The 12,935-nt window shown below is 40.0% G+C and overlaps 1 protein-coding gene across 1 annotated transcript in view; it reads right to left on the bottom strand.

Annotated features, from left to right (window-relative positions):
* Positions 1 to 12,935, bottom strand: part of KIF26B (kinesin family member 26B) — a 295,268-nt gene that overhangs the window by 95,055 nt on the left and 187,278 nt on the right. Inside the window, exon 5 of the mRNA XM_040551406.1 lies at positions 12,617 to 12,800. Within this exon, the coding sequence (XP_040407340.1) occupies positions 12,617 to 12,800 (184 nt within the window). The remainder of the gene's footprint in view (positions 1 to 12,616; positions 12,801 to 12,935) is intronic.

The following is a 12,935-nucleotide window of genomic DNA, read 5'->3' as shown; positions in this document are numbered from 1 at the left end:
CGGTTCCATTTGCTTTATTTTTTGGACTACTAGAACTATGTTAAAAGCAGGACAACATATGATTTACAGTCTTCGACACTGAGCTCCTATATTGCTTGTTTCACAAATGCAGTTGCTTTCCAGAAAAATGGTGTAGTAAAGGTCATGCTGCAGTTCTTTGCTAAGCTTCTACTCCATCACCGTATCAGGCGCTTAATCAAATGGGCTTCCCTTGATAGCCTTATCTCTCAGTGGGTCAGTGTTGCTTGGACAGAACTGCAAAATGGCTGCACATTGCACCAGATGTGTTACCTATTTCATTTAGAGCAGAATTTCAGTGTCCTGAAAATTGCTTAGCAAACAGGACTTGAAGTCAAAGTGACAGTACTCTCTCATGCCTCAAGTAAAAGCACATTTTGGTACCCAGCAGGTGACCAAAGAGTAGCTGTGAGTTGTTATTTTAATAGTATTGAAAGGTATCATGCAGAATCCCCAAATCAGGCAAAGCCCTGCCAGTCATTGACAGACAGCCATGGGCTGCACAGGAAAGGATGGAAGGAGAGCACAGTCATCTGGTGCTGGACAACTGGATGCTCACATTTCTCATTGCCCAGCCCAGCTATTATGCCGCAGGAGACTCAGGGACGCCAGGGATTTCATGCCGCTGTGATCCAAAAGGAGCTTACAGACCTCCAGGGAACACCCTGCGTCAATTCATCCTGAAGCTTGAATATTTCACACTAGTAATGTCTTGTCTGGCTTTATATTGTGGGAGGAGAAAATAGTAAGAGGTTTATGTAGAGGAAGGCTAATAATCACAATACTCTTCTTATTCAGCATTATTAGTCTCTGCTGAATTAGATGGATTGGTGAAAGATTCTTCATTCCTTTGGAGATAAAAACAGAACAGTCTAAAATTGTGAGGAAATATTGTGCCTATTAGTCTCTATGTAAAAGCCCTAGAAATAATGCTCACAGAGATAAGATGTAGAGTAAGAAAATAATAAAGGCAAAACAGCAAAGGCAAATTCCCTCTCTGTGCTGCTCTGCAATTAACTGTTTGAAGCAATTCCCGATCCCCTTGATCTCGAGAACTCTGCTTATCTGCCCATCCAGTTATTTTTAATTTGTACTTCTATTATTACTGCTGCATTATTAATACACCCTGATAAGATAGCAAATAGCATGGTGGTGGTCCGTTTCAGCAATGCCTCTCATGGCTTAATAGCCTTTACGATGTATAGCTCCCTCCCATCCAAGGAGATTCACGATTCTTGCTGGTCACAGGGCACGAGGCCCAGGAGGAGTCCCACGTCCTCATCCGTGTTGCTATTTGGTTTCCCAAAAAGCAGCCAGGGCCTCCCCATGTTTATCACATCTGCACACACTGTTATCAATCAGGGTGCATGCCTTCTCCCTCTGTGTGGCCAGGCAACACACAGCCCCAGTGCCTCTGTCAGATCTCTTGCCAGCACATACCTTAGCACTGCTCCTCAGAGCTGACAGAAAGTTAAAGACAAAAATGCAATGTTTAAGATATTTTCTTGGTGGGGGGGGTATAGCAGCTTTTTTGGCAACACTGCTTCCAGAATCTGGGCCCAGGTGCCAAGCCAGTCAAGGAAAAAAGTCTATTGGAAATCAAGATCTTTGTTTGGCTAATCCTCTAGCAATACAAAATGGTGGAAAGAAGGGGGCAAGACATTACATCAAAGACAACTCTAAGACAATAATTATGCTCAGTGTACAGTTGGAAATACATGTGTTACAATTTCTGTGGGAAAAAAAAAAAGAGAAAAAAGGGGGGGTAGGGAAGAAAGGATCAACAGTTCTTAAGTTTTCCCACGTTTATGTTTCTGTAATGGAATATGTGCTGCTGTAAAGGTTACTGTACAGCTATCCTGGCATTTTAATACACACCACATTTTTACACCACATCTTTTTCTAACTAAGTGTCTCCCCTTCAGTACAAATATTATAAATTGAGCAGATCCGTGGAAAAATCAAGCAGCAATTAATATGGATGAGACCAACTGGGATCCACAGAAATGTAATAGAGCTTCACGGATATCTAGAGAATTTAATGTAAAATGCTGCCGTTTTTATGAGCATTTTCAGTCACCCCAAAGGAGAAAAAAAATCATGCGATGTATAGGCGGACGGAGCTAAGCAAGAAGAAGGATAATATTCTTGGTTAAAATCAAGTTACTGGGAATATCTTAAGAAAATGTTGAACTCTTCCTCTTACAAAAATCATCTGGTCTATAAAGTCTTGGCAAGTTATCCTCTCAGTTTTTCAGATAACTTGTTCAGCAACACCATACATTGCTCTTTGCAATATATTCCCACTGTGTTGGGTGAAGGGGGAGGTAAATATATATATACACATGCACCTATGTATGTTTGTAGATACAAATATACACACTATGTATAGTGTGTATTGCACATATACCTAACCACCCACCCCTCACAGATGCACCCACTCCATTTCTCACTTCTGAGTGCTAGAGAAGTAGTTTTGATGGTGATAGACCTTAAAAATTGTATTAACTAACCTCATTCGTTTGCAAAATTGATCAGGTCAACGTTTTCAAATTTCGTTTTTACCTTTAGTGTATAGAAAAGAAAGATTCTTTCATAATGAAAAGTGGGAACGCTGATGTATTGCATTTCATTCCTGGCATTTAATATCTCCCTATCCAATTAAAGGTCTTTTAACTGCTAATCACTTCAGCAGCACTATAGATTAAAACACCTATTTAGACGTGGAAAATGAAATGGCATTTGGTTATCAAGAATTTAGATCCACTTATGCAATGTTTCAATGCCAAGCCACACTACCTACCTTTCTAGGAAGGAGCCCTCACTGAAAGCAGTTTGCTGTTCTGGTTACAGAGCAATGACACCTTGGGGATCTGAGGGCCAGAGGCTCTTATCTAATGGTTGTGTGCATTGTCATCAGCTTTACAGGTCCATCCTGGCAGAAGTAAAGCTGAACATCTCCAGCCCTTAAATCAATAAAGAACAATTCAGCCTTCCCTTGGTTTGCATAAGGCCAAACGTGAAAAAGCCTTCTTGGTCATTTCTTTGAACGTCCGATGGCTTCATGCATAAATGGTGGAGCCACTGAAGTCACTGTGCTGCCTTGGGTAGACTTGGGTGCAGTACAGTGAATCTTCAATGTTTCTTAGACTGGAAAGCAGGGGATGCAGACTTCCATCAGGAGGAAAGTTGCAAGCATCTAGAACTTTGTGCAAGCATCTTATTATTTCTCCTGGTAGCTGGTTTCATACTAAAGTTAAAGGTTCAGAGCAGAACACAAGAGGCTGTGTTCGTACTCAGGGAGAGGTTCGTTTCACCTTACCCGAGCGAGCCAAACACAGATATCTTATTCCAAGACAGATGTCTATGTCACCTCTGTAATCAATGAAGAAGGAAAACTAGATCTGGTAGGCAAGTCAGCCCATCCTAACAGAGGCAATATTTTTTTCCATTCATCCATGGGAGGAATTTATATGACCAGCCTAGATCAGAAGTGTAGCATTCACTTAATTTTGCAACATAAATGCCAGCCTAAGAAAGCACAATAATTGTGGCTCTAAACACTGAGGAAAAAGACAAAGAGATAATGACTTGGAGCGTGGAGACGCAGGTTTCTCGAAAAAGAAGCACAAAAAAGGGTAAATGTATCCAGAGAGATCTTCCCCCCAAAATGTGTTTGATCCCTAAATAAAGAGGCAGAAAAGGGAAGAGTTGGTGAATGAAAAAAGCTACATTCAGTGGTATTCTCACTACTAAGCTACAGGTCACACTAGACTCTTCCTCAGCTCGGCTGGTTATCTATTTAAGTCAATGTTGTACAACAGAAATGAGGCAAAGCTCAGATTTTTATTATAATAGAAATCAGAATAGCCTTGCAGCTGAATCATTAGTCCATGATGTTACAGCAGTGCTACAGGGGAGCCTCCAGCAGTGTCCCCATCCTGCCTGTGCCACTGAGCACTGCTCTTGGACACATGCTGAGAGGAGTCAAACACAAAAGAAAAAGTTGGGAGGAGAAGAGCTTTAGGAAGTTTTAAGGAAAAAAAATGTAATAGGGTCTACAAATGAGAGTTTAAAGTACAGTGCCTTCAATTTACATAAGATCTCAGAAAACTTACCATGATCCAGGTTTAAGGAAACTATTCAGCATTTAAGTTCCTTGCTCAGCATTGTCTGAGAAACACCCTTGTAATTTTCAGCTTCTTTCATCTTGAGTTTCCTGATTTATATTAACCTCTTCTTCATGGATTTAAATATGAATTTAATGGGGTGAGAGATTTAGGGGGGATAGGGCAGGGAAGAAGGGGACATTTCAAGAGCTACTACTGGAAGTCTTTGAAATGAACTGGAAAGGATTAACTAGACCTATTATAATGCCCCAAAATATCAACAAGCAGTATAATTTAAACTGAAAAGCGGAGTAAAAGAAAATACAATAGCTCAGACAAAGTTTGAAGAAATCAAAGTCTTAAAAACAATGGGTTTTTATATTCTAGAAAAATCTCAGTAATTTTCACTCAAATTGCATAAGCATTAATGTTTAAGGGATTTTAAAATGTGGCCACTCTACTGTGATACTATTTCAATAGCATAAGAGTATGTTTAAAACATACTTAATATGTCACCAATATTAAAGATTTCTGCAGCTAATGAAGGTTGACAACATTGGAACAGCCAAATTAGTTGAGCCATGTGATTGTGTATCAAGGCTCCTAGTCAACTACATGTCTATAAATTATGATAATTCACACCAATAAGAGGCTTCAATTCAAGAACACAGGCAAGTAACCTAAAAGTCAAAGACTGATGCACATAAAATCATATATCCATGACAATGCAGAGGGCATTGTATAAATAAAGTCACTCAGGAATGTACAAAACTTAATGGCACCAGCCTGAAGTGATTTAAGCTATTTTTCTTTTGATCCTCAATGTTTACACAAAAATTCAACAAAACAGACCAAGGTAAACAATATAAAATTAGGGCTTACAGCTCTCTCCCTGGGTGAATTGCACTATAAAAGAATCACAGAAAGGATTGATTCTTCTAAAAAAGAAATAGGAAATACTATCAAAATGAGGTGCAGCCTTTTTCATATCTTGTCTGTCTGGTTCAATTCCATCGGGAAACATCTTCCATCCACCTCTTGTGTTCACAAGTTCACCCATAGGTACAATTTCTGAATACACATAGGAAGATGTCAATAAAAAGAGGAACACCTTTATTTTTTTTCTTTTTTTTTTCTTAATTCTTTGGGGCAAAAAAGAAGGAATTTTCCTGATGCCAGGAGTGACAACTTGTCAGACCACTTCCCAGGCTTTCAATGGTTTGCAGGTGGGCCAAAACGGACAGAATGCCCTTAATCTGGCTCATTAATGAGTAGGGTTGAGATCTAATCCTCCCCTCCCAAAAGGACTGACTAGATTATATGTCAGAAATGCAGCCTTGTTTTTGCACACAGAATTTCTGTGTAGTTTAGGCAACGGGACAGGTTTTCCTGTAGCAAGCTTGGATGATATGTACTCTTAGCTTTCCATGAAGCTGCAGCTTCTACACTTTGCAACTAGAAGGAACATGAATTATGCCCATCCTCTAAATTGTGGAAACATGACTGGGTAGAAATTTCTTTAAAACACATCTTTCTTTAAACCTCACAGCCAACCTAAATGCAATGACAGGCTCCTGGGATGGCACTTGCACAACAATTGGCTTTAGAGAAAAAACAAAATATCTGTGCATAGAAAATATGACTGAGGGTAGTAAGAGATTATGGTTTATAGCGATTCTTCCAAATTCTATTAATTTTACCTTTTTCTTAAAGCAGCTTGAGGTATTAAAACTCCTCTGAGAAAAGTGCACCTAGCAGAAATCTCACTGAGGTGCATGAAGGCTTCTGTCTGGTCCAACTGATATATTTGGAAAGGAAAACCCCAGTTCTGAGCAACTCTGGATGGCAAAAGGCCGTCTGGATTTAATTCCAAGTGGAACTAACTATTTAATTTATACAACAATCATGTTGACAACAATGATGAACACATATGTCTCCTTTAAATGCCTCAAGGGATCATCCTTTTTTCCCCCATTTCAGTAACCATGGTAACTTTGGGCAAAACCAGCTTCCACCTCAGAAATTCCTTTCTGTGATAAAGGGTTTATCGCCTAACAGTTAATTTTTTCTCCCTATACACCTGAATGATAAAGGAGAGAGAATCTCTCCTTCGCAAAGGGAAGAGCACTTCTGCTTCTCTCTGAAAAAGCTTCAAGATGGATGGCAGTGAAGTGAACAACAGAACATATCTTGCAAGCTGTGCTGCTTTTTTTGCTGACCTTCACACAGGTTTTCATAAACACCCACTTAATGTACACAATAATGTTGTCAAAAAAATCCTCACATCCACAAATCAGTCAAAATGAAAACTCTCCGAGTAAAAAGGGAGGTTTTCTTTACCTTCTGGGCTTAGTCAAGGTGTGCATCAATTTCATTCCCTTTAAATCAACTTTGCAAATCACATAAATCTAAGAATGTCGCTCTATTTTCCACTGTACTGATACAAAGAGTTGACACAGCTATTGAAAACATCTTTTGGCAAAGACTATTCAAATCATGATTCATATAGGCTACAGCAAATAGACAAACTCACCATTAACACATGTATTGCACTGTTATAGCCTGGATTAAAACATGTCAAGGCCAGTGCGGTAAGTTTTGCCTAATTAGTGAAAAGTCCAATAAACTATTTTAAGGCAGTGGATAGCTGAAAAAGTTTGCAAGGTGAAAGCACTGGCATGTTCTGTTACCCCAAAAGACAGTTCTGAACCTACTGAGAAACCTGAACTGCTTGGGCAGTAGGGCTTGTTCACTGTGACTTTTGGCAGGGGTACACAAAAACAAGAAACAGCTCCAATAGAGAAGCAGGGACAGAAAGAACAACATAGACAAGAAAAAACTTGAACAAATATTGGTACAGTAGAACCAAGAAATGCCCTTAAACTGGGGAAGGAATGGGATAACGAAGTGCTTCCTGAAAGGTCCTGGTGGTGTAAGAAGGAAAATTGCCTCTGGTTGCTTCTCTTCATTATAATGCAAGATTTTGTATTTCTTAGTAAAGGAATTGAATTGCATTAACAATACTTGATCTGTTCCCTTTATATCACTTTCCCAATATGGAAAAACTCTGCGAAGCAATGCTTCTTTACTAGCCACTTGGATCAAAAGAATAGTAGTAGTATGTTACGTGATCAATACACAAAGTGGGATGATATGACATTAGACCATCTTTTGATTTTAACAACACACCACTGCCTTTTTTATGCCAAGGATCTAAGACTCTGCCCATTAATCATCAGTGGTATCCTGTCTTTGTGGACCACCTGCCTTCAAAGGAGCAAGGAGTATCACAATTCTCCCCACACAAATGTGTTCACCTTCGCTGAGATAATCACCAGCTAGCCTTCATGGTGGGAACCCGCAGTGGGATTCGGGGAAGTTGGTACCAGCTCGCTGAGACATTTGCAGCAAGTGAGAGGAATGACACAGCTGAGTGCTTCTGAAAATCTGCTGTTTTGGCAGAAGCAATCTGAGGTCAGACAAAATCTATCTGATGCTTATAGATAGAGTTTTAGGCAAATCAGTGTGAGGGAAAGGTAAGCTGCAGACTAATGTAAAGTGAATAGTAAGCTTTAGGCTTATTTCAATCAAGTATTATGCTTTAATGGAAGATTAAATTCTTACAAGCCAGGCACTATTTTTAATTGAACTTTCTGCAGTACATGACACAGATATTTAGAAGAAAGGAACCTGACTCAGGAGTGTCTATCACACCACCAGCTCACCTGCCAGCATTCTGCAAGCATTCCTGGCATTTGGCCACAGCCGCAGGTCAGCTGTCACTCACGGCCCTTCCCAGCCAGGCTCCATGCTCAGTCCCTGCCAAAAGACCATCTCCTGCATCTCTCACTTGCTTACTGACTGTAAAAAAAAAAAAATCGTCTGTGCTGCCTCCTACCCTGCCCTACACACTTGGGAAGGGTTCCTCTGAAGCATCTGCAGTGTAACCTATTACTCCCATTTCAAAGATTTTAATAATCTCATCTTCTACAACACCTACCAAAACTTGACAAGGGCTATCTAATATTGGACTGCTGGGTGGGCTGAGGACACTACTATGAAGATGAGCGATAATACCTCATTCGTTCTTCCTGCTTCCCATCTGTCTCATCTTTCTCCCTTCATTGAGATTGTAAGTGCTCTGGGACAGAAATGGCGTGGGTTTTTTTTGTCTGAATTTATATATTATCCAGCAAAATAGGACTAGGCTTTGCAAGCAAGAAAATCCTGGTGCTACAGAAAAATAAAAAGTAAACACAATATCGTGTAAGTAAAACACAAACACAAAAAAAGTAAACACAATTAAAGTGCATTTCGTTAGTAGGTTGAAAAGACTTGCCAAAGAAAGTTCAATGATGACGTGCTTCTCCTTTGCATCGGGTTGATTTCTATTAAAAAATATTGTTATTTTATTTTCATATTGACCAGTACTGACATACAACAACTCACACACACACACAAAAATAATATGTAAGTAAAGGTAAATTAATCTCTGTCCAAACATAACAAATACTTCTCACTGGCAGAGTTCTGTAAGACTACACACAGAAAAATAATAAATGAAAGAAAGCCCAGAGACCACATCCATTCATCCTAAACCATGTGCCACCTGAAAACAACCTATTTATTAAGGCTGGCAGCAAATTTTTCGTTTAAACTGTTTTTCATGGGAAATGTGAGATTCAGCAAAACATCATGTTTCACAGAAAGAACATTTCAGGTTTAGTTTCCTTTTTGTTTGACATAACACAGAGGGTGGAGAGAAGGAGGGAAGCAGATTGGGGAGCAAATCCATGGAAATCTTAGTCATGGAATAATTTGTTATTCCTGCATGGAAAGCCTTTTTTTTTTTTTTTTTTTTTTTTTTTTTTCTATTTCTTGGCCCATTGTCAGAAAGAACAAACAGACTTAAGGAGTATGTTCCGGAAAATGATGGGACTTGGGGAAACTGCACGTACAGTCATCCAGGATAGCGGCACTCTTTGTCCATGTTTAAGTCCAGCAAAAGCAATCTGCCACTCTCCTCTGGACAATAGCCCAGAACACAATGACTCAAAGACAGCACAGAGAGAACAAAAAGTGATGCTCAAGCTATGTCAGTTTGCAGAACTGGAGTGTTGTTCAGCCCAAAGGAAAACTGCTATCAAGAAACAACTGTGGGAATAACAGACTACTTCCCTGGGGATCAGCTCCCTCTGCTAGCAAAGGCAAACCCAAAGCACATGTGTATGTCACAACCCATACAAGCAGCACTGCTAATTTATTTGCAATATAGTCGCAACCCTTTTACTTTACTTCAGGGAGAGATAATTGGAAATGAGTCCAACAAAGGATCTGATCCCTTACTACTTCACCTTGACACTGCTGTTTCTCTGTGTGGTCAACAGTGTGTCTAACATTGAAGTAAAATACTGCTTTCCGTTATTTCATCCTCCTCCTCCAGTAAAGCTGAATGTTAGCATTCAAATAATACTTCTTCCAAATTCCAGGCTAGTACAGCTTGCTTTGCAAGGGCTTTTGTGGGAAAAGGTGTGAAGCACGCAACCTGGATATAAACTCTCTAATTCACTTCTCTTTGTTTGTTTAGACTATTCAGCTGTACCCATATCCACGCTAACTGAGCTGGCTAATTAAATATCTCGTTGATAGCAAAATCATCCCGGTTTAATTCAAAAAATTATATGCCTGCACAAGACAGTTGATCCATTCCTAAGAAATTTTGGAATTTGAAATGAATCATTCCCATCAATTTTGTAATGAGAAGTAGAATCTTTGAAAATTCTACTAACAGATGTGAAAAAATGTCTGCTGTTTGGTACCCAGTCCGTTTTATAAAACTGTGAAATGAAATTTAACCTCAAAGTCTATGCTTTGAAGTTCCTGACTTCCCATCCTGCAGCTTCTTGGATACTTATCTACCCCGGGAAACAGAGAGCTCTCGAGCTGATGCCAAGCCAGTAACACAGAGCTGCTGTGCTGGGGCTCCCAGCCCTACAGCCAAGAGCCTGCCTACTGGGAAGCCAGCCCCAGGTTGTCTGTACGATGCCATACCCGGGCATCTTGGAAACCAAACACCTTGGCAAGGGCCTGCCTTCCATTCTGGTGAGCCAGGATTTCCAGTAACAAACTGCCCTGCCAGAAAATTCCCAGCCCATTCAAGCCCAAAGTGAACCAGAGTTTTATCACACTGGGATTGTTCATAACATGGTATTTAAATAGAAAACAGAAAAAAATTAAGTGACTAAAAATAAAGTTTGGCTTCCCAGAACCCAATTCCTCCCCATGGGTCCACAATTTATGGATTTATAAACTTACAGGAACATTATGTGAAAGGAAATTCTGAGAAAATTAACATAGTTTTTTGCATGTTCGTATCAGAACATATGCCCATGAAACTGAACATATATATAAAAATAAATAAATAAAAAGCAAATAAGCTAAAAATTCCAGTACTTCATCTGAAGTTTTCCCAGTCTGACAGATAAATTACATTGTTGCACTGCCGTTGCCCACTTACTGTGCCTCACATCCATCTGTCACCTACTGAAATGTAAATTATGCTATAGAGGTAAACTGATGGGAAACTCTGATGAAACCATATGAGCTTTAGGTCATAATTATAGGGTGATTCCTAGAAGAAATCAAAGAGGTGAAAAATGGAACTGAATTCCAGAAACTGCAGGCTAGACATATTTTTGCTAATGAGAATGTCGTGGAAAAAAGGAACTTTCTCTATTTTGACTATATGAATTAATCCACTTTGGTGGATTTGGATTGGAGAAGCATGTATTAAAACTTTTTTTTTTTTTGAGCCTCTTAGATATTTCTCACATACTCCAATAGCTTCTTCATTTGCTGGACTGCAAAATTTCAGTTTTACTTATACAGCCTGGAGCCTGTTCTGGTACATGGTGTTGATGGAGAAGCAAACTGTATCTCTGTTTGGGTGTACTGCAAGACTGGTCCCCAAGACCTGTTCATTAGAAATCCAAGATCAGATGAGAAAGAAAGGTTCGGGTCAAGCTTACAGTGTTTTCATGGAGCTCCATCTGTGCAAGCATGTAGACCCTTTACTTGGGAAGGGCAAAAACCAACAGTCAGGGTAAGTGTCCGCATAGTTCAACAAGGGAGATTAGTCCCCTGTTTTTATAACCACATCCTTCATGATTCCTCAGCAGAAATTTTATTTGTACTCAGATATAACCTGTCTCAAGCACAGAAATACAGGAATCCTGAGAAGAGAGCTTCTATTGTAAGTATTTTCCATAGCAGGTTCTTATACCAACTATAACACATTCAAGCTTCTTCCCCCTCCTACTGAAGACACAGTAGGCATCACTACTACCTTTTATCAAATTATGACAGATTTGTACATTTCTTCCCATTTACCAAGCCAGAGGAAAGGAAGGGAGCCTTATGTGGAGGGAATCCTACAGACCCTTTTCAAATGGGCATAAACCAGCCACAAAAGTAATACCGCTGTTCTATGAAAAAAAATGGAACTGTGCAATTTCCCAAAGCGAATGTCCAAAACCAGCAACAGAAATACCAAAGCACATCATATGCTCAGTACTCCTAGATTATACATTACAGTTTCTCTTCTAAACAAAAAGATTTGCAACAAACGCATTGTCTCTGCTGCGTACCCAATGAATATGGAAAAGCCGCACACACAGATGCTTGCATAAGAAACTACCTTGATTAAAGCAAACTGCTGTCTTCAGCAACCGCGTGTGTGTATTCCCAGATGTAATGTGTCAGGCCCTCCATTTCTAACAGGGAAAAAGGGCTACTCAGACAAATAACACAGCAGCAACAAACCATATAGCCACCTTCTCCATTGCTTCCACCATTTTCTATCATAAGTATGCACCTACACAGCATTTTAAGGGGGTGTGATTGTGAAGAACGGAAAGAAGAAACATGACAGAAGGAAAAGGGAGTAATTCATCATTATCAGCATATGCTTTGTTCAGGTATGCGGATCAGGTATGTCCAGCCTTGTCCTGACTGTACTGGAAGAAAGCCAGGATACATGAGTCAGAAGCAAATTACGGTGCATCCAGCCAAAATACCAGCCTGGACAACAAAGGGATCAGGAACCCAGAATATGCCACAGCAAGCACCTGCTACACAGTTTAAACACAGCCACAGAGACCAACCTGCTCCAGAAACCCTAGCAGAATGGACACTGTCACCCCTGGGTAGCACCATGGCCCCAGTGCAGGTGCATTTTGCCTAACTGAGAGCTCGAAATGTATTATTGCTGCATGGTGAGGGCTGCCTGTGCTCAAGTCAACTTCAACCTTATTACAAATTTGCATGCACTAAGTAGTCTATGTTGTCATGCCTTTGTGCATGTGCAGGGACCAACTGCAGTAAAGCCAAACAAGAAACAATGTGCTTTTCCAATTCTCTTGATGCTTTGCACAAGGAAAAAATCTCCTCCCACAGAAAGTAAGTGTTTTAGTGATACTTGTAAGGCCTACCTTGCCCACACCGGGGGTGTCTTTCACTTTGCTGACTGCCCTTAACAAACATGGTGGTGCAGGGGGTGGGGAAGTCTGAAGGATACTGCTGAAGCTGGTAGAGAAGAGTGGAGATTCAGGAGCAGATGATGCAGAAGGCCTGTGCTTCTTCTTTTTAGAAGACAGGTTCAATTTCTGAGCAGCTCTGTGGGAAAAATGACAAGAGTAAACTAAAACAATCCCAAACTCATCAACACAAGCAATCAAGAATAAATAAAGGTAATTATCAGTTAACATTTATATAGGATCTCAATTTTGACCTCACCAATTGCAACAGCTC

The sequence above is a fragment of the Cygnus olor genome, chromosome 3, assembly GCF_009769625.2.
Source record: "Cygnus olor isolate bCygOlo1 chromosome 3, bCygOlo1.pri.v2, whole genome shotgun sequence".
Lineage (NCBI taxonomy): Eukaryota > Metazoa > Chordata > Aves > Anseriformes > Anatidae > Cygnus > Cygnus olor.
Note: the sequence above shows the minus strand (reverse complement) of the source record. Positions and strands in the feature narration are given on the sequence as shown.